The sequence below is a fragment of the Microplitis mediator genome, chromosome 8 (genome assembly GCF_029852145.1).
Source record: "Microplitis mediator isolate UGA2020A chromosome 8, iyMicMedi2.1, whole genome shotgun sequence".
Taxonomy (NCBI): Eukaryota; Metazoa; Arthropoda; class Insecta; order Hymenoptera; family Braconidae; genus Microplitis; species Microplitis mediator.
Genome location: NC_079976.1, coordinates 984,746 through 1,005,847, shown reverse-complemented (window position 1 = coordinate 1,005,847; position 21,102 = coordinate 984,746). Strand labels below are relative to the sequence as shown.

General features: G+C 31.6%; 1 protein-coding gene across 2 annotated transcripts in view; it reads right to left on the bottom strand.

Annotated features, from left to right (window-relative positions):
• Positions 1 to 21,102, bottom strand: part of LOC130672907 (homeobox protein araucan-like) — a 49,806-nt gene that overhangs the window by 25,881 nt on the left and 2,823 nt on the right. The window contains exon 1 of one of the 2 annotated variants that reach the window (XM_057477687.1): positions 2,488 to 3,113. The exons of the other annotated variant lie outside the window; for it this stretch is intronic. Within the exon in view, the coding sequence (XP_057333670.1) occupies positions 2,488 to 2,535 (48 nt within the window). The 5' untranslated portion in view covers positions 2,536 to 3,113. Of the gene's footprint in view, positions 1 to 2,487; positions 3,114 to 21,102 lie in introns of those variants that run through there. 2 annotated transcript variants of the gene reach the window in all.

Genomic DNA, 21,102 nt, shown 5'->3' with positions numbered 1-21,102 from the left:
AAAATATATCAAATGATTTCTAGTAAATGTCAAAGTTCATTTTAAAACTCCAAAAACTCGTCAATATAAAATTCAAAATTACAAAAAAAAAATTATTCAACATCGCCTCTCATTAATTAGAAAAAATGAAAGAAATTTTGTTTATTTTCACTCGGTGAATTTAAATTCCTCGTTAACGAAATTTATCGCCGAGTAAAAACAATGGAAATATTTAAAAACTTAAACCTCATGTTATGTTAAATAAAATAATAAAATTAACACTGATTATTAACCGCGATATCAATAAACGTACAAGGTAATCAGCGGTATCAGATTCCGTCGGTTCCGAGTCTTAAAAAATCTCTCAATAAATATATACCATGCCAACAATAATATTAGCAAAGTTTAAATAATAGTGTATGGAAAAATAATAATAACTGTAAATAATAAAACAGGAGTGAGCATATTAGTACAAAATAATAAATTTAAACATGTTACTATTCATATGTTACATATGTTCACCAATTGTGTTGTCATTGGTATGCGGGAAACACGAATCACACTGACACATCTACATTGTAAGAATAAATATTTTCTCACAACTTTATTTTATACTCTTCCGTACACTTGGTACAATAAACACACTAGCGTATCTTACTCTTTGTACTTGGACTCCCCCTGGCCCCTTTTGCCCCCTCTCTATATTCACATGAGTGGCACAATCTTTAGATAGAAAGTTAGGTCCTCATCCATATATCCTCATACTCACTCACACTCACATATATATTTTTCTATGTACTTTGTACGTCTGCGCGGGCGCAGGCTCTTTAAATTTAAGGACAAAATTTAATTTTTGTATAAAAAAAGGAAAATAATTATCACTATTTTCGTTACGTTCTGATTACTGTTTTATTGGATTGATAATTATTGTCGAGGTTAATAATGAGTAATTTGTAATTGAGAGAAAGTTTTTTTTTTTTTTTTTTTTGTTGATAGTGATAGGGATCAGATTTGAGATTAAATTAATAATGAGTTTGAGTAAGTGAGTTTTAATAATATAATTGTCGTGATATCGAGACTTTTTAGAGGGAAATATTCATTTTTTTAGTTGTCAGTAGACGAAACAATAGAAATTTATTACGCTGAGCTTGTTGGAGTTATAAATTAATTGAGTTATTTTGTAACTGGCAATTTAAATTACATTAAAAAAATATTTTATTAGTTCTCTGTATTTAATTTTATTAGAAACTACAGTAGAGTTTATTTAGCTACAAGTTAATTTCTTTTTTTTTAATTCGATATGTTTTTTATGAAAATTTGACTCCGGAGTTAATTATAATTTTTATTAACTTCAGATTGACTCCGATTTATCCAAATTTGATCAATTTTTCTCTACAATCGACTATTTGACTAAAAATCACTTTGAATAAATAATTAACTCCGGAGTTAAACAAAATTTGGATTGACTCCAATTTTCATCCCGAACATGAAAAATACTTCGAAAGACTTTTTTTTAGCTAAAGATCAAAGATCATGTGCTTTGAATATTTAACTCCAGAGTTAGGTCGCAAAATGAATGGACTCCGATTTGACTCCGCCTTCAAGTCCAAATTCCTAAAAATTTCTACATTTTTTTCCAAAATGACTTAAATTTCTCTAACAAATCAGAGTAAACAGCCGGAGTTAACTTAAAAACAATTTGTCTCCGAAAAGACTCCGATTTTGGAAAAACATGGAACCATGTTTTCAGGAAAAGATAAAAGGCGATCGATGAAAAATATCGAATGGAGTTTACGTGCGTCGCATAATTTAACCCTTCTGGAGTTAAGTTCGATATCAATTAAATATAAAATAATACAATTAAATACTAAAATTCATATATTTAAATTTCGATGATAATTAATGTATTTTATCCAATTATTATAAAATGTCATCTGTTTAAACGAAATGTTAAATTGAAATAATCATTTGAAATATTCTGCATGTACAAAATATTGGATTTCGCGACAGGTGTAAGTGACAGTTTGAATTGTATTTATATAATTTATATAAGTAATTCTTGTTTCATATTAATGCAGACGTTTATTTACGATAGATTGTTATCATAATATTAATATTAATACTATCAATAATAATAACAATAATTATAATTATGATTATTATAAATAACTAATTCGCGAAATCGCGTGCGACGGCCGTCGGTCGATTTTCTCTTTAAAAAAAAAAAAATGTAAATAAAAAAAACCCGTAATACAAAGAAGAGGCACTCAAATAAAAGGGTCTAAAGATGAAATAATCCTCAATAAAAACCCAGCAAAGAATAAACTAAAAATAAACCGAGCAGGTGCGGGCATTTTAAATCGAGTATAAAAAACCAGTTCGCTACCAATTTGTTAAAATTTCGATTCCAATATTAATTACAATTACAAATTATAAAGACGTATTGATTGTTTTTTGCTATAAAATATGAGCTTTTGTTGTTAATTAATAGTCTTAATAAAATTTTACCTGGGATGCCGACGGATACGAGTATCCGAATTGCGCGTACGCCGACATTACGCGCAAGTTATTTTTTTAAACAGTTTTTAAAATAATAAATCACAATAATAAAGCACGAGCACCCACAGTATCACACATTAGAGTTTTATTCACTGTCTATTAATAATTACAATAATAATTAACAATAATATCGATATTTATATTGATAATAATAACAATAATTTGTCCAGTCTCGATTGGAGCAAAATTTCACTTAAAATTTGCCGGCAGATTTTTAAACTTATTTCGGAGCTTCATAGTGGACCGATTTGCCCTTTTGTTTAAATTCCACGTGCTTTGGGTCAACAATTGACAATAATAATAATAACTATTATGATAATGATGGTGATGAAGACGATGAATAGTGAAGCTGATGATTTTCTAGTGAAAAAAAAACTGTTAACTAAACAAACGTGACACTAGCACACACGAAAAATATTATAAATGTAAATTTAAAAAATATTATTTGTTTAATAAGAGAGTAGTCCGTCCCCTGCTCTCACAGGGCTCTCCAGTCTACGACTGACTCGCTTACACTCACACCACTTCATCGGTATCCACTCTAAGGCTCGAAATCGACTGAAACAACCGGTCCCTCTTACGGTCTCATGGCCAACTAATTTGTCCCACTTTTTAGGCACTGGGTGGAGTCTAAAAGGCAACGGCCAATCAGCGAGCTGGAAAGCGAACAAAGTTGCCTCCTAAAAGGCACTTTGGAGCAGCGCCATTGGCTGCAGAAACAAAGGGGCGGGCAGTGGATAGGCCACGCCCTTGACTCCGCCCACGAACAAGAAAAGATTGTAAAATGATGCGGTTTTCTTCTTACACTTTGTTTCTTCGTCTCGGTTTAGTATTTTTGGTGAGTCCTCTCACTTGTTACACTCTGAGCCGAATAGAGTGGATACGTATGTACGTATGTACGAGTTTGTCTTTGTTCAACAGCAGGGGAAGAACAAAGAGCGAGGGTGTTTACGCGGCTCGACTCTTGTCAACTCCGTCGGCACGGGACTTGAATAAATCTCAGCTTGTCTTCACTTTTTTTGTTAACTCGAACCTTTATCGTTGTTCTTATTCATTTTCACCTGATACTATAATATTGCTAACACTTGTGTATTATATTTGTATATATGTTTTTTTTGGGTTTATCTTTAGAGGATGATAACAGTTTTAAGACTTTTTTATGTTTACTAACACTTTAATGGTTTAGATAAATTTATCCTTGTAGTTAATTATTAATCTATGAGCATACAAGCTTGTTAAGATATTGATTATTTAAAGAAATTTATACTTTTTGTAATCAAGTGGAGTCTATTCCCAAATTCGATAACGCTCATTTGTACTCATCAAATTTCATTACTTTATACTTCTGACAACTCTATATAGATACTACTGACATTTTTGACCACAGAACAACGAATTCGAATTTTTTTGGAGTCACACATAAATTGACTCCATAAAAAGTATTTTTTAGAGGGAAAATTTGGAAGCATGCATTTTTTCATGAATTATTGTTCGAAAAGCCAGAAAAATCTCGAAATTTTCAATGCAGCCATTAGTCAGCGGAAAAAATTGACTCCGATATTTTAGTAGCATACATATTTTTGGTAAAAAGGCCTGGAGTCAAAAATATTTAGGAATATAAAGTAATCGATGATTTATAATGAACTTTTCTAAACGGGAGTTAAGAAGACTACCTCCATTTTTTTCACCATACAGATAACACTCAAACTAGACTCCTATCGAGGAAAAAATCTACTATGGGGTTCAAATATTTGAACTACTGGAGTTGAAACAGAAATCGACTCCGAATTTTTTCCATAACTAGAATCCTACTGAAGTTAAAAGTGAACTCCAGAAAATTCATATTAACTCCCAATTTTCAATAAAACTTCCAATTCCGGAGTTAAAAAAATTGACTCCAAATTTTCAAGAATTTTCATTTTCAACCGCTGCCACAGAAAATTGATTTTCAATTCTTCGGATGCGTGTTTCTATCAAATTTTCCGTGGGATAATTTTTTTTGGGTTTGTTTTGATAATTTAAAATTCAAAAAAATAAAAAAAACATGACAATAAAAGAGAAAGTGGAAAATTTAGTATTCTAAGGTAGTTTTTAAATGGTATTTAAACATGATGTTTGTGTTAAATATTTTTTCTATTGGATTTAAAGATTTCGTTCGTTAAATGTGTAACCGAAAATCGTTGTAGTCCGAGGTTAATAGGATTACCGAGACAGGTCGAAAAAGTCTAGTTTGTCCAGGGTCTAGGTTATAGGACTGATCTCCAGTGTAAAGCCGAATATTATAAGAACTACATAGAATGGAATCTTGGGTAAATATATAGCTATATCTGAGCAAGAGATGAGCAAGATGAGCAACAGGCAGGATCGTTTGTTAAAGATAAGACTAGTTGCGACGGATATACCTGAAGCTAAAGTATTTTTACGTTTCTTTTTATTTTTTTCTCTTCTGATAGAGCAGAGGAACTTTTCCAAAGTAAAGTTCTAACGGTCGGCACGGAAAACTCGGCAATGTTACGACTAGACGCGACGCTAATGCCAGCGGATGAAGTTTTAAAGTTTTTACGATGATTTACCGCCTTTGTGGGGTCGGCCATAAAAACCCAGTGACCTGCCGATTATGCAATTTTAAAACAGCTTTATTGTAAGGATCTCGCCCCTGACAATGACCAACAGATATATTTTGCGCAAAATTTACTCACAATGTCATATTTACTAAATAAATATTTTCCTTTAGTTGTTTCCTTTATTATTATTGTCCTACGGCTCCTCAAAACTTTCGATTGCGTTATTGTAAATTATCTATTGTATTTTAATGGTACTGTGCTTATACATATTTTTTTTTATTTTTTTTTTTACCTTGAGTTAATACACCCTGAGCTTACAATCGACAACAACTTGGGCCAAGTCAATTTACAGTTTTAAATATTTTTAAAATAAATGACTTCTATTTGCTTGGAAAAATTCTAACAAATTTTTTTATCCTCGTGCAATTTAAGAAATGATTTATTATACATTTTAAATTTTATTTTTAGTGTTAAAAAAATATGTGATGGCCTCTAAAGTCATAATTTAATTAAAATTGTCGAATTTTTTATTTTCATTGAAATTTTGAATTCAAAATTGCAATCAAATTATTAATTCAATTTTTGAATCAAAATGTTTTCGCTACAGCAAAAATTTGGCGGTAATTATAAAAATTTGAATTTCAAAATTATTAAGATCGAAATTAGGTCCAACTTTGAAAATAAAAATTTGAACTAAAATTTAAATTATCACTAGAAATTAGAACTGAGTAGCAATTATCGAAATTAGTATCAAAATTAATCAGCAGCTAAAAAATATTCAAATAAAAATTACTGATTTCAATTAAAATGTTTTTGCTACAGCAAAAATTTGGCGGCAATTACAAAAATTTGAATTTAAAAATTATCAAGATCGAAATTAGGTCCAACTTTGAAAATAAAAATTTGAACTAAAAATTAAATTATCACTAGAAATTAGAACTGAGTAGCAGTTATCGAAATTAGTACCAAAATTAATCAGCAGCTAAAAATTACTGATTTCAATTAAAATCGAGGTATGATTAAATTAAAATAGAAAAATAATTACTGTAACTAGATAATAGTAATTAAAACCACTATCATAATAAACCCGACACTGCAACATTTATATTCAAAATCAACTTTCAATACCAAGTACTACAAAGTATGTAAATATTAAAACGAAAAAAAAACTAATTATCGGCATTTAAATAGAAGAATAATAATTATTGAAATTACAGTACGCATGTATGTAATTTATTAAATGACATAAAAAATAAATGGCGAGTTAGCAATCTTGATTAATAAAAATATGATAAAAAGCTCCTGAATATGCACTTGTTGGTTGTCGGTGATCGTCTTTGTCATTGTAGAGCCTGGCTGTGGTTGTTGTCGTTGTAGTTATGTACAATATTAAGTGTATGGAGTATCGAGTATGGAGTACAGAGCAGAGTATAGGGCATACACGTTATATTATTATATATGTGTATGTATATAGATAGAGGTAACGAGTAGACCAAAACGGTTGGGTTATTCACTCCGCGATTAATCATACAGAGTACACAACTATCCACAAGGATATATATCCCTGAGCGTTTTGTCGCGGCAATAACGACAGTCACGCTCTCTCCTATATTGCATGTATAATTATCGATGCGCATATACATAACCAGGTATATATATACATATATATATATCTGCTAAAGTGCTGGGGTGAAGAAGGTGTCGTGGGTGGGTGGAATATATAGAAGCTTATCCGCCCAGGATGCCAATATTGATACAGACAACCCGGGACGTAACGTCATCAACCGATTGTAATCAACCTTTACAAATATATATGTATATATAATATACATTCATATTAAATGTCCACAATAATTATCAACATGTTCGAAAATTTAATAGAATTTATTCCTTTTTTTGGTTCAAAATTTGGTAACCCGCCAAAAAATTGTAGAGGGGGTGGGAAAGTGAAAAAATGTCGAAGACGAATTTTTGAAAAATTTGTGGGGTCGAATATTTTTTTATTTGAGGTGTGACAGGAGGGGAAGATTGAGGTGTTTTTGAAGAAAGGGACACGGAGAAAAATTTTGGCTCAAAACCTACCAATTTTTATTGTGCTGTCGACCAAACTTGAAACAGGAAGGGAAGCATCCAAAATATTAATATGCTCTTATGAAAAATTACTATGCCGCATCACAACTATTATAATGTATGGAAGTAATTATTATTAAATCTTATAGATACCCGAGTCGAAATTTAAAGCCTATATAGATCCCTCTAGCCCTAAATAGATCCGATTTAGAGCCCTGTAGTCCTGTAGCTCCGACTTTGAACCCAGAGGTCCTAACATTCACTGAGAGGTCCGATTTTGAGCCTTCAAGTCCGACAATATTAGTCCCGTAATAATAATAGGCCCTAAATCGGACCTAATTTTAATTTTCATCAGGTCCTACATTGAGCCCGCAAGTGCCGAAAACGAAAATTTGAAGCACCTCAGGGACCAAAATCGGACCTAATTTAACATAGAAACAGACTCTATTTAGAGCCTCCAAGTCCGAAATAGGTCCGACTTTAGAAGGCTCTAAATTTCGACTCGGGTAAGTGTCTCGCGTGTAGTAAGTATTATGATACAGCATAATAATTTTTCGTATAAGCATAATAATTTTTTGGATGCTTCCCTTCCTGTTTCAAGTTTGATCAACAGCATAATGATAAAAATTGGTAGGTTTCGAACCAACATTTTTCTCCGTGAATTTTTGAGTTTCTCAAAAAATGATTAGACGGTAAATTAAAAATAAAAAGAGGCTGACAGTAAAATAATTATCGTAAAACGCTAGCGTGGTAATTTTATTAGAACAGTTGAAGAGGGAGTATTTTTTTTGGCACATAAAAGAGCGGAGTAGAGTAAAGTCGGCGGTTTAATTCTCGACAAGCTCAAGTTGGATTTGGTATGGCCGACCAGTATGTCGCCGTAAAAAAGCCGGCTCAGCACACCCTACTCCTCTTTAGCTCAGCTATATACCTTCTTAACAACAACGTGTCTCTCAACGTTTTATTTTATCCCTCGCTGTTCCTTCATTTATTTCTTTCTTGCACCACACACTCTCTCTACACACCGTGCACACCACACACCATGCACACCATCACCAACTCATTTCGATCCGTGCCCTCTACTCTTCGTACCCAGAAAATGCTCCTCGAGCCGAGCTACGAAATGTCAACCGTAAACCTACTCGCGAGTCCCACTAATTAACCCGACCGAAATAAACGGCTTCTTGTACATTTAACTTTGGCGCCCTCATCACAGAACCTCTGCTTCGCTTATTTATTCCAACTAATCTCAGCTTCCCAATAAAATTGCACAAACAAACAAATTTTTTTTTCCGCAAAATTAAAAAAAATAATTTATGGTAAATCTGCATATTTTTATTTTTTTTTTTATAAAATATAAAAGAGAGTTACAAGTAACTTGAGCGAATACGACGGCCCGTCGGGGTTTATTATCCATTCTCGTAGTCGATACTTCAACAAACACCGCGGGGTTCCCGATGACTCCCGCTGCTCGAGCATTACCATTTTACCCCTAAACCATATCACCAAAAAATATTCGCGTCATATAGACGCATATGCATAATACTTTTTAATAATTTTTGTCGCCAGGGGACAGATATATATTTTTGTTGCAGTAAAAAATCTCTGGAGGACGAAAAAAAAAAATAGAGAATGGGAACCGATGGAAATTTTTGAAATCGAGCCGAGGTTCAATGGATTGAATTAAATTAATTTTTCGGCTTGAGCTTTAATTGGATCGCGTGGGGGAGCCGTTAATTGTAAATTGCATGAAAAATAAGTGATGGTAAATATTGTAATAAGTTGTGGCTGGTATTATAATACAAAGCCCCGAAACGAGATGAATGAAAATTCTAGCTGAATTCCATTGGCGTGAGATTGCACGCGTGGGAAAGTATATTGACGCCAGTTTGCGTACATGTATGGAGACGAGGAGCTGTATGGGTGTACAATATTAAATATATATAGAGGAGTAAACCTTGGACGGCGCTCGCACATCCTATAATTATTTATTTAATCGACATATATGCCATCAGTGATCATCATCATGATCACTGATCAGCATATCCATTATTTATTCTGTCAAGGTATTGAGACAGGTATTTCAATAAGACTACTCCATGACAATTTATCCTCCATCTTCATTAGAATTCTCCTGAAATCCTCAATCGTCTCGATATATATGATCGGTGTTTATTATTATCAACAAGAGATTTATAAATACTCTCAATGACACGCGAAAGAAAAATTTCCAACGCTTTTTTAATACAGAAAGTCTGTGATTTTTCAATGGGACTGACAAAAATTTTTTTTTATGAAAAACATAATTTCGGGACATGAATTTTTTTTTTAACCTGCAATCATTTTACTGAAAAATGTATTCGAGGGAAAAATTTTACTTGAGATAGAAGAAAATTTCCTGTAGGATTTTCGTTTTTTGAAAAACTCAAAACATTCTTTAATTATGGGTTTCAAAATTTCATGGGTTCTTAGGGATAGTAAAGACTGGAAATCACCGAAGGAATTTTTTGAATTGGATGATTAGTTTTTTAAATATCGACACTCCGTACGTTCGTACTTGCGTACAAAAATAGACAAAAATTTCTTTCGGGTTCTACAGAGGTCCACTATTCAATCATTTTCGTTATTTTGCCCTATTTCCGTGGAAAAAAAAGCAAAACCTCGAAAAAAGTTGAATTGGAATATTTTGAAATTTCACCTTCGAAAATTTTCTGTACGAGTTAAATTTTTGGAATAACTCCAAAATTACTAGACCGATTTGCTTCAAAATTTCACGGGCTCTGAATATTGACGAACCCTTTCTATTATTGGATGATTTTTCTAAATCGAAAGATAAATTTCCGAGATATTGAGAATCCGTACATCCGTACACCCGCCCAAAAATATAAAACACTTCTTTCGGAATTTAAAAAAGTTCACTATTTAATAATTTTTACTATTTTGCCTATTTCAAGAGAAAAAGAAAAGAAAACCTCAAAAAATAGTTAAATTGGAATATTTTGAAATTTCACCATTGAAAATTTTCTGTACGAGTTAAATTTTTGAAATAACTCTAAAATTACTAGACCGATTTGCTTTAAATTTCCACGGGCTCTGAATATTGACGAACCCTTTCTATTATTAGATGATTTTTCAAAATCGGAAGATGAATTTCCGAAATATTAAGAACCCGTACATTCGCACTTGCGCACAAAAATTCAAAACATTTCTTTCAGGCTTTAAAAACGTTTACTATCCAAAAATTTTCACTATTTTGTCCTATTTCAATAGAAAAAGAAAAGAAAACCTCAAAAAATAGTTGAATTGGAATATTTTACAATTTCATTATCGAAAAATTTTCTGTACGAGTTAAATTTTTGGAATAACTCCAAAATTACTAGACCGATTTGCTCCAAATTTTCACGGGCACTAAATATTGACGAACCCTTTCTATTATTAGATGATTTTTCAAAATCGGAAGATAAATTTCCGAGATATTGAGAATCCGTACATCCGTACACTCGCCCAAAAATCGGAAAAATCACTGCAAAGCCCCCGGAAACTTCTCACTCTTAATTAAACATCTAAAAAATAAAGTTTTAAAATCCTGATGGAATAGTCAAACGAAAACAATTAATCGATAAACACGAGCCGTTAATTAAAACCGCAAGCGTTTTTCAGCGGTCGTTAATAGGAAGCGGGTTTGAAATAAATCTGTTACTACTCGTTATATATATATTGTACATACATACATATAAGTAAAGCGTGCCCCTAGTACATCGAGAGAGTGAGCGTGAGAATCGATCTTAGTTTAATATCGATCCCCACCAATTACCTGATCCTTTCTTTTGAACCTTACCGACAACTCGCTTCTTGTAGAATTTATTAAATTGCCTCCAATATTATTACATATTATATATTATATATTTATCCACACACTCACTCTTGCACTCATACATCCTCGCGTATACATGATAGAGCGTGATTATCCTTATGATTAGGGAAGAACCAAACCAATTACTTAGTTGGTATAACCTCCAATCCGACGACGGATCCCAACCAACAAATATCCATATATACATATATATATGCATACATACTTATTGCACATATTTAATAATTGGTACGTGTCACATATTGGCATGTACGTGTATGTCAGTCATAATTTGACAATTGATTTTATTCCGGCATGTAAATTATTATAATTTTCTACTTGTTTGTACTTTTTTTGACTTTTATAATTTAAATTAATTTTCCAGGCGATAAAAAAAAAATATAAATAAAAAACATGTACACGGATATTTTTAGGGATTATTATTTATCTCCTAGATCGTCCAGGTGATGGAAAGAATGCCCTATAATTACTTCATTGATACCCATACTTAATAGACCCAATAAAAATTAACATACTGCTATTATATATTTTTTTTTATTTTTTTTTTTTTTTTTGTATTTTATTTGGGGCCAATCCTAAACTATAATAATAGATGTTTTAGTAGTAGATCTTGTATCTCGAGTGTAGAAATAAAAATAAAGGTGATATGAGTGTAATAACACTACTGTGGAGTGGAGTGGAGTTGAGTCGAGCTGCGGCGAGGAGTCGCGGGGAAATTGGAGGAGGAAAACAAGCGGGAGGTTGGCGAGCGAGAGGGCGATGAAAAAAATGAGGTCGGAGCATGCAAGAGGACGATGTCGTAGCGGACTGATCGCACGGACGTGGTGCTGATGGAAGGAAGGAAGATACTATACGTTACAGGTGAGAGCTCGGAGCTCGCGTGCTGCAAACGAGTCGGCAGCTGCTGGCTTTTGGCTACACGGTATTATGGGACCTGCAGGTATTAATATGCGACTGATGCTTCATATGTATGGTGGTATGCTTTGTATTTATTATCCTACGACACTAAAAGTTATTCAATTTTTTTTTTTTAACGTTTCATTCGCCTTTTTTTAATTGATCGACGAGTTGTTTTGTTACTTTGTTAGAGACTGTGGTTGGCTGGATTTTTTTTTTTAATAAAAATTATAAAATTTTAGAGAGTTGATTCCTACTATAATCTTTGAAATTTTTATTTACACAGAAAAAAAGAATTTTTTTGTTTTATAAATTGAACACAAAAATTTTCTTGGGACAAGAAAAAATTTATTGACTCAAAAAATTTTTTCTTGCTCTGAGAAAATTCATTCTCGCCGTAAGAAAATTTCTGTTTTCAATTCATAATGCAAAAAATTTCTTGGGCTGGGAAAAAATTTTCTTGAGGCGAGTAAAAATTTTTTGTGTCAAGAAATTTTTTTTTTCTGTGTAGTTTTAAATGAAGAAAAAAATTTATAAGTAACTTCGGAGCATTATCCGTTTGATAGAAATTTTTTTGAAAATTCTTATCAAATTAATTTTTAAAAAATTGATGAAAATACCGACAAGTGGTTTTGAATCGCGCCCTTATGATTGTAAATTTGAAAAATGGATTAAAATAAAGTTAAAAAATGTGTGGCGGGGTCTCGGAGCTCCCTATCGACACGTAAAATAATTTATATCCAACTAATGTCTCCTTTGTTAGCAGCTGAAATGTCAATTGTCAGATTATTTTCCCTGGTTTTCTCGGTTACTTTGGCTCACCTAAGAAAATGTATGGTCGGGTTCGGTCTCGGGACCTCCTACTCGCGGTACTAACTTTTATCGTCCTGGCAGAAGTGCTGTAGCTCCACAGAGACGGCGTAAAAAGCACCATTCGAATTGAATGATTGCTGAATAAGCGGAAAAAAGGTGGCTAACGGCACGACGCCCCCGCACAAAAATAATCTAGTATCGAGGGTGGTTAAACGACTAAAGAATCAGCTAAGGAACATTTCTCACCGACTATATACACTTCCACACCACTCTGTCCCGTGTTTCCACTTTTATTTCAATATCATATTTATTACCTCATATATTTTATTACTATTGCCTCCACTAGAATATTATTTATAAAAATCACGTAAAAATCGTTGCTCAAATTTTTCAAAAATTTTTACATCATTTTTTTACTCCGTAAAAAAATACAAATTTATACCACATAAATGTATGCTATTTAAAAAGGGTTATAATTACTTCATAAACTCACAAGCAAGCGTTTTCTACTTAATAAAGTGCCGACGCTGGGGTCGATCCCTCGAAAAATTAATTCTCATGCTCGCACACTTGAGTTGCAAAAAAAAAAAAAAAAAAAAAAATTATACGGAAAAGTCAAACTTACATACATGTAACATAATATAAGAAGTCTATATATAAATATAAACATATAGGAAATGTATAAAAATTATACACGTGTCATAGTAAAAATGCACGTGCATTAAAACCGGAGCTGAAACCTTTTACCCCAGCCTATTATTGTTACAGTTGTCGTCTATACATCTATATATTTTCATGTAGGGAGGAAATAATGCGAAAAAATATCAGTATACATGTATATTGTAAGGGAGCTAAGTGCGACAAGTGCACGACAACTGACAACCACAATCATTATTATTATTATTTAACGAATAAATAATTAAGCCGAGTCTGCGGTGTGTAGTAATGATACACTGTAAAAAATCACCGAGGTAAGTCCAAGCGGTGTAGGTGTTAAAATCGGCGGTGTTAAATTTTAACACCGAAAGCGGTGTAAAAATAACGCCGTCACCGGTGTAAATATTCTGTACCGGTGTTAAAAAAAATTCTCCGGTGTTAAAATAACGCCGCCGCCGGTGTAAATATTCTAGACCGGTGTTAAAATAACGCCGCCGCCGGTGTAGATATTCTTTATCGGTGTTAAAATATTTTACTTTGTGAATATTTTTACTTACTTGATTACTATACTTGTTGATAAATGATATTTTTTATTAATTTTCATAAAGAACTGACATTTTTTGTGTTTTATAATCTTTAAAGTTAATACTCCAAGCGGACGCAATTTACTCCGCTTTTACACCGATTTTACTCCGCTTTTACACCGATATTACTCCGTTTTTACACCGGTTACTCCGCTTTTACACCGGTTACCCCAATTTAACACCGGTATTTTTAACACCGGTGAATTACTCCTCCTACACCGGTGTAATTTTATTTTAACACCAGGCGGAGTTAAAATGAGTCCATTTTTAACACCGCTCTTTTTACAGTGTAGTGATGATTTGAATAAAATAAAGTTAAATAAAAATAAATAGTTTAGAGAAGAGAATAGTGTATAGAGGTGGCAGAATCGCGCCTTGAGGACAGATTATGCGTGGATAACTGGACAGAGACACGCTACGAAATTTAGCGTTACACGCCCTGGTCGTTAACGCTCGTCGGCCGGGTTTCTCGGTGCGCATGAATATGCAGCTTGACTCAACTTCTGGCACCTATACGCTGGCTCTATACTTGGACTTGGGTTCTTGTAATATGTATTATAATGTCCAGGGCGATGGTGATAGTGCTGCTGGTGGAGCTTGTGGTGAAGTGGGTGATGAAGGTGCTGGTGAAGCTGGAGGATGTAAATGTATGTGGATATACATACACCGGGTCGGGGATGTGTGGGATGGTAACGATCTCATGTACGGGGAATGGGTATGGGATATATGGGGTTAACGCGTACCCATAAGTGCACCTCGAGACACCTGCGAGGCTCTAATAGGCTAATGGACCGCCGTGCCGGACGCTCCGGGCCTCCACTTCCAGTGTGAGATGAGTTGAGCTCTGAGTGGACCGGAGGCTTTCGCACCTACCGCGGTGATTGTGAATTAATCAGTCTATGTGACCACATTTGAATATTTATTTTAATTGTTGATTACATTAAAAACCCCACACGGGCTTGTAAGCTGTATTATTGCTTTTATTTTATTTTATTTTTTTAATTGTTCGGTTTGTTAATTAAATTATTTTTTTGAGATTCTGATGATGAGTTGGGATTTTTATTACTTTTTTATGGCTGTTTTCAGGAAATTAATTTATTTAATTAATTGATGGGGAATTTTGATTTTATTTTAATTAATGGATATTTTTAAATTGTCATTTATGGCTTCTGTAATTATTTTTTAGTGATTTGAGATTTTTTTTAAACGCTACACAAAAAAAAAAATTCTTGACTGAAGGTAAATATTCTTGATTCAAGAAAATTTTTTTGGAGACCTAAATTTTCTCAGATAAAGTAGAAATCTTCTTCGACCAAGATGAATTTTTTTTAACCAAGACAAATTCTCTTGGCTCAAGAAAATTTTGACTTAGTTCCCGAATATGTTTGTCCTCCAAACTATTTTCTTGACTCAAGATAACTTTTTTTTCTGTGTATTGCTGTTAAGTTTTAAATTTCAAATATCTCAGTAATTATTGATTTTTTGAACAAAGTACAAGATACCTTTTTTGTAGAGAATTTAAAGGGCTACAAAAAAGGTTTTTTACAATTTTGCTTATAATTCAATATTTACCGAGATAATTGCAAAAAACCAATCATACTTTTTTCTTTAACTTGGAAATTTCTAACAGAAAATTTTCTATTTGGTATGAAAAAAAAAATTTTGCCTGTAAGCCGAAAATTCCAGACTGTCCTCTGAGACTAAAATGTCTGTTTAAAAATTTTAAATCATAAATTTTAAACATGAAAAAACAATCGACTAAATAATTAAAAAAAACTGACTTTAGAATAAAATAAATAAATAAAATTTTTTTCTCCCATAAAAATTAAATCTCCATAAAAACGTCACGAAAAACATAAAAGCGAGAGCCAAATTGAAAACTCAGGTTAAAAAACTAAACACAGTATTTAAAAAAAAAAGAAAATGAAAAAAAAAATTTAGGGTTCCATAATAAAAAGCCGAAGGTAAAATGAAAACTCTGTTGGATTGAGCCATGACTCGATGCAATAGACACCATAATAACAACACATAATAAAGTGAATAAGGCAGCTGTTAAACTCATAAGCGGCAACTATCGGGACAATACTACTCGTCCTCTACTTCAGACACTAATAGATACTTATCCCCGAAATATATAAATATAAACCATTACTACAAAATAAATGTGCATGCGTTTCAGGTGATATCAGCGCGAACTGATCAAAGATAAAATAGACCAAAGTCACTACACAGGATGTAACGGATCCGGATCCTTTTTAATTTTATTTTATCTATTAGTATAATTCGAGGGGACTTGTGCCTTATGGGCATTTCAAAAATACATATAAATATATAAATATACATCCACTACACAGGTGTCCCTTCCATCCTCTTAATTATCCACACATATTTCAATTCTTAAATATATATATTTATATTTTCAAAATTTATTTTATTTACATTAGATATTTTAATTCGCCTCCAATATAAATGTAAATATATATATATATTTTTTTCCTTTTTTATTTCAGTTTAGGACCTAATAAAAATATCAAAGGTGTTTATTATTCACAATAGCCACTAAATATTTTTTACTATCGCACAATAAATTTTTGACTTTTTTTATATATTTTTATCTTATGAATTATTATGACACTTTTTTATTTCATGTTTTCAATAAAAATGTTTGCTTTTAAATTTAAACTTGCAGTAATAAACAAGTACCATTTATATATATGTTCATATTTTTTTTTTTTTTTTCAAAAGACTTTACTTGAGTTTTTATTTTAATTTAATTTTGAGAATTTTCAAACTTTGTACCTATACCGGCTCTTACTCTAGTCGGTCTTGTGTCGGGTATCGAGGGACGGTTCAAAAAATTGTGTAGGTCATAAATAATATTTGGAGTGGGGGTTTTTCTGTTTATTGGTCTGTTACGTAATATAATATAATATAACAAGTAAATTGTACTATTGTGTAGGCTTGTAGTTAAGTTGTCACGTCGGATATATCTATATATATCTATATATATATATATACAAGTGCACGCTTACATTCTTATATTGACCTGTCATAAATATACCCGATATTTACCTGATTTTTCGAAAGTTTATGGCCGCTTACAAATCTGCGTTTAGTTGGATGACATTCAATTTTGTCCTCGGTCTAAGTGGGCCCAAAAAAAAACCAAGGACAATTTTTTTAAATATTTTTTTTTAGGGTACAAATTTAGAGGAGTAATAAAATTTAAGGGTTGAGTTTTTTTTACGGTTTGTTTTCTGGGTATGGATTTGTAGTGAGTGTTGTTAAATATTGAGGGATTTTATCTGAAAAATGCAGGGAATGTGCGACAAAAAATGCATGTGATGCTTTAAGTGTAATGAGAAAAATGGGTTTGTTAATTTTTTATGAGGAAAGTTAAGCGAGTTACGGGCAGTTGAGTGATAATAAACCGCGGCGATAAGGATAAAATGATATTTTAATTCTAATGGGCCATTATTTATACTGGAAAAGATAAGTTCACATTTTAACGCGTCGTTGTCAACAAAATGTTGACTCAATAGTTGATAAATAATTACCGTTTGTGTTGCTAGTTTTTAAATTTTATCGGGTTGCAAGTTTGCTAGTTTGTTTTTTTTAAATATTTGTTCAGATAACAAGTAAATTGTCTATTATTGACTATGTGGTTTTAAATTTATTATATTTCGTTCACACTTGCTGTTTATATTTATATTTAATTGAACATAAAGTCGAGTAATAAATAAATTATTTAATTAAGAGAAAAATCTCGAAGATTAAATTTTTTAGCATGGAAATTAATAAATACGCGGAAAAAAATGAACTATATAAATTGAGAACGACAATTAATATAAGAATAAAGTGATCAGTAAATACTCCCGGGTCAAAATATTTAGCCTCAATTTAGCCTTATCGAATCAAAGTAAGCCTCAATGCAGCCTCACTAAGCAAAAATAGCATTTTGAGCCTCAAATGATGTTCAAAAAACCTCCATGAGCCTTAAATGATGCTCAAGAAGCCTCCATGAGCCTCAAATGATGCTCAAAGATCAGCCTCGCTAAGCAAAATAGGATTTTGAGCCTCAAATAATGTTCAAAAAGCCTCCACAAGCCTCAAATGATGCTCAAAGATCCTCAATAAGCCTCAATGAGCCTCAAATGATGCTCAAAAAGCCTCCATGAGCCTCAAATGATGCTCAAAGATCCTTAATAAGCCTCAATGAGCCTCAAATGATGCTCAAAAAGCCTCCATGAGCCTTAAATGATGCTCAAAGATGCTCAATAAGCCTCAATGAGCCTCAAATGAACCTAATAGTCTCAACTATGTAACTCGGATTCGATTAGTAATATTTGGGGCTCCTTGATCACCATTTGAGGCTCATTGAGGCTTTTTGAACATCAATTGAGGCTCAAAATGTTTTTTTTGCTTAGTGCGGCTGGATTGAGGTTTATTTTGGTTCGATGAGGCTAAATTGAGGCTAGATTGGGGTTTAATTGGGTTCGATGAAGCTAAATTAAGACTAGATTGAGGCTTACTTGGGTTCGATAAAGCTAGATTGAGGCTAGATATTTTGACCCGGGCTGTCATTCAAAATAGTAATTTTATCATTGATGATTAAAACGTGAATAATTACAGGATAACTATTAAAATTTATTGTCTATGTAAGAAAAATTACTATTTGAACTTAAAAAATTGTAACTGAACCTTAGAAAATTGACCACACGTATTATAAAATTTACTATTTGGAATATTAACATTCCCCATATTGACATCCGGGTTCCGGGTTATAATTTCAAAAACTAATTTTTAAAGTTGATGTCTTTCCATGTAGATTTTCTTAACATAATAATGAATTAACTGTTCGAAATTATAATTATGACATTAATAAAAAAATAATCTAAAATAATTTGATTAAAATGCAAGCAAGCTTGCTTTTAATTAATAAATTCCTATCCGCGACTTTCAAACATAATTACAAAAAAAACTCTATAATTAATCGAGCAACTCTGGGAAAAATTCCCAAACAAAATAAAAGTCAAATTTTCCAGCTCAAAAAAGATTAACTATTTATTTATATACTTATATGTATATATTTATACATATAAATTTCGTCCCCGAAATATATTTTCCCCTAGTGTCACATATATTCAAACTCAATCTCTCAATCTCCAGCAAAACTCTCAGCCATACATAATATCCATTAACGACGGCTTGCAGAATTTCCCACCGAGTATATCATCCAATATATATATATATATATATATATATATATATATATATATATATATATATATATATAGATGTCCTACATGCATGTGTTTATTGCGATACATGTACATTTAAGTAGATATACATATATATATCATATATCACCCATATGTAATACATAATACATATATACCTATATATATCTATATGAAGATAAATTACATCACAAGAGTTATTTAATAATAAATAATAAAATATATAATTAATTAATTTGTCTACACAATTATTTTAATGAGAAACAATTTTTTAATGAGCACGGACACGCCTTTATTTTTATCAATTCAAATAAAGATAACGCTAACATGGCCGGTTAGTAAAATCACCCGAAAAATATTGGACTGTTCTGGGACTGGGACTCGGTCTTGGACTGGAGTAGTCGAGTGTAATGGGTATTTTTAGTGAGTTAATGTCTGTAAGTGTGTGAGTGTGTGAGTGTGTGATTTGTGTGAGTAGTTAAAGGTGAAATTAAATAGCGTCGCTTGAATAGTGTGATACGTTTTGAGAATATAAAAATCGGTATCCACGGCGGGCGATGATCGTAACTGGTAGAGTTTGCCTATGGCCGCGTAATAATCAGGATATTCCCACACGTCGGTTGGTCCGTCGTGGGAAACTTATACGTGAGTCTACAACGTTGCATCGGTTTCACCCGTGCAGCAAACATCGCACACTAAGTCATCTTCGTGCCCTTTTTCTTTTAAACTCTTTTTTTTTTTTTAATTTTTTAATACCGAGTGTATATCAAACTTTTATTCTCATGATGAGTTATCTGGCAGTTAATTGTCGGGACAATTAATATACACGCAAGCCTTCAATCTCTATAGAGTATTCGGGCACTTGCTGGTAAGTTCAGTTACCAGGAGGTTGCATTACATGTAAATAAGAGAGGCCAAGTCGCTCTTTCCTGTGGAAGCTCCAATGCGGGTCTTTGGACGGGTTATGACAAAGACTTCCAGCTCGCGATGCTTCAGGAATTTTTTTTTTCAATTTCCGAACACGTCATTTTTTTACCGTAATAAATATCTAATTTTTTTTATTAAAACTCCAGTAATTTTTTTTAATCAAATTTTGAAAAATTAATTAAAGATTTTTCTACTAATTCCCGGTTCTAAAATTAAAATTATTATTTTAAAAAAAAAATTAAGACTCAAACGTCATAAAAAAATTTTAATTCAAATTAAATATCGAATTTTTTTTATTAAAACTCCAATAGTTTTTTTTAATTAAATTTTGAAAAATTAATTAAAGATTTTTCTACTAATTCCCGGTTCTAAAATTAAGATTTTTATTTTAATTAAAAAAAAAATTAAGAGTCCAATATCATGAAGAAATTTTAATTCAAATTGAATATCTAATTTTTTTTATTAAAATTCCAGTAATTATTTTTAAATAAAATTTTGAAAAATTAATTAAAGATTTTTCTACTAATTCCCGGTTCTAAAATTAAGATTTTTATTTTAATTAAAAAAAATTAAGACTCCAACATCATAAAAAAATTTTAATTCAAATTAAATATCTAATTTTTTTTATTAAAATTCCAATAGTTTTTTTTAATTAAATTTTGAACAATTAATTAAAGATTTTTCTACTAATTCCCGGTTCTAAAATTAAGATTTTTATTTTAAATAAAAAAAAATTAAGACTCCGACATCATAAAAAAATTTTAATTCAAATTAAATATCTAATTTTTTTTATTAAAATTCCAGTAATGATTTTTAAATAAAATTTTGAAAAATTAATTAAAGATTTTTTGACTAATTCCCTGTTCTAAAATTAAGATTTTTATTTTAATTAAAAAAAAATTAAGACTCCAACATCATAAAAAAATTTCAATTCAAAT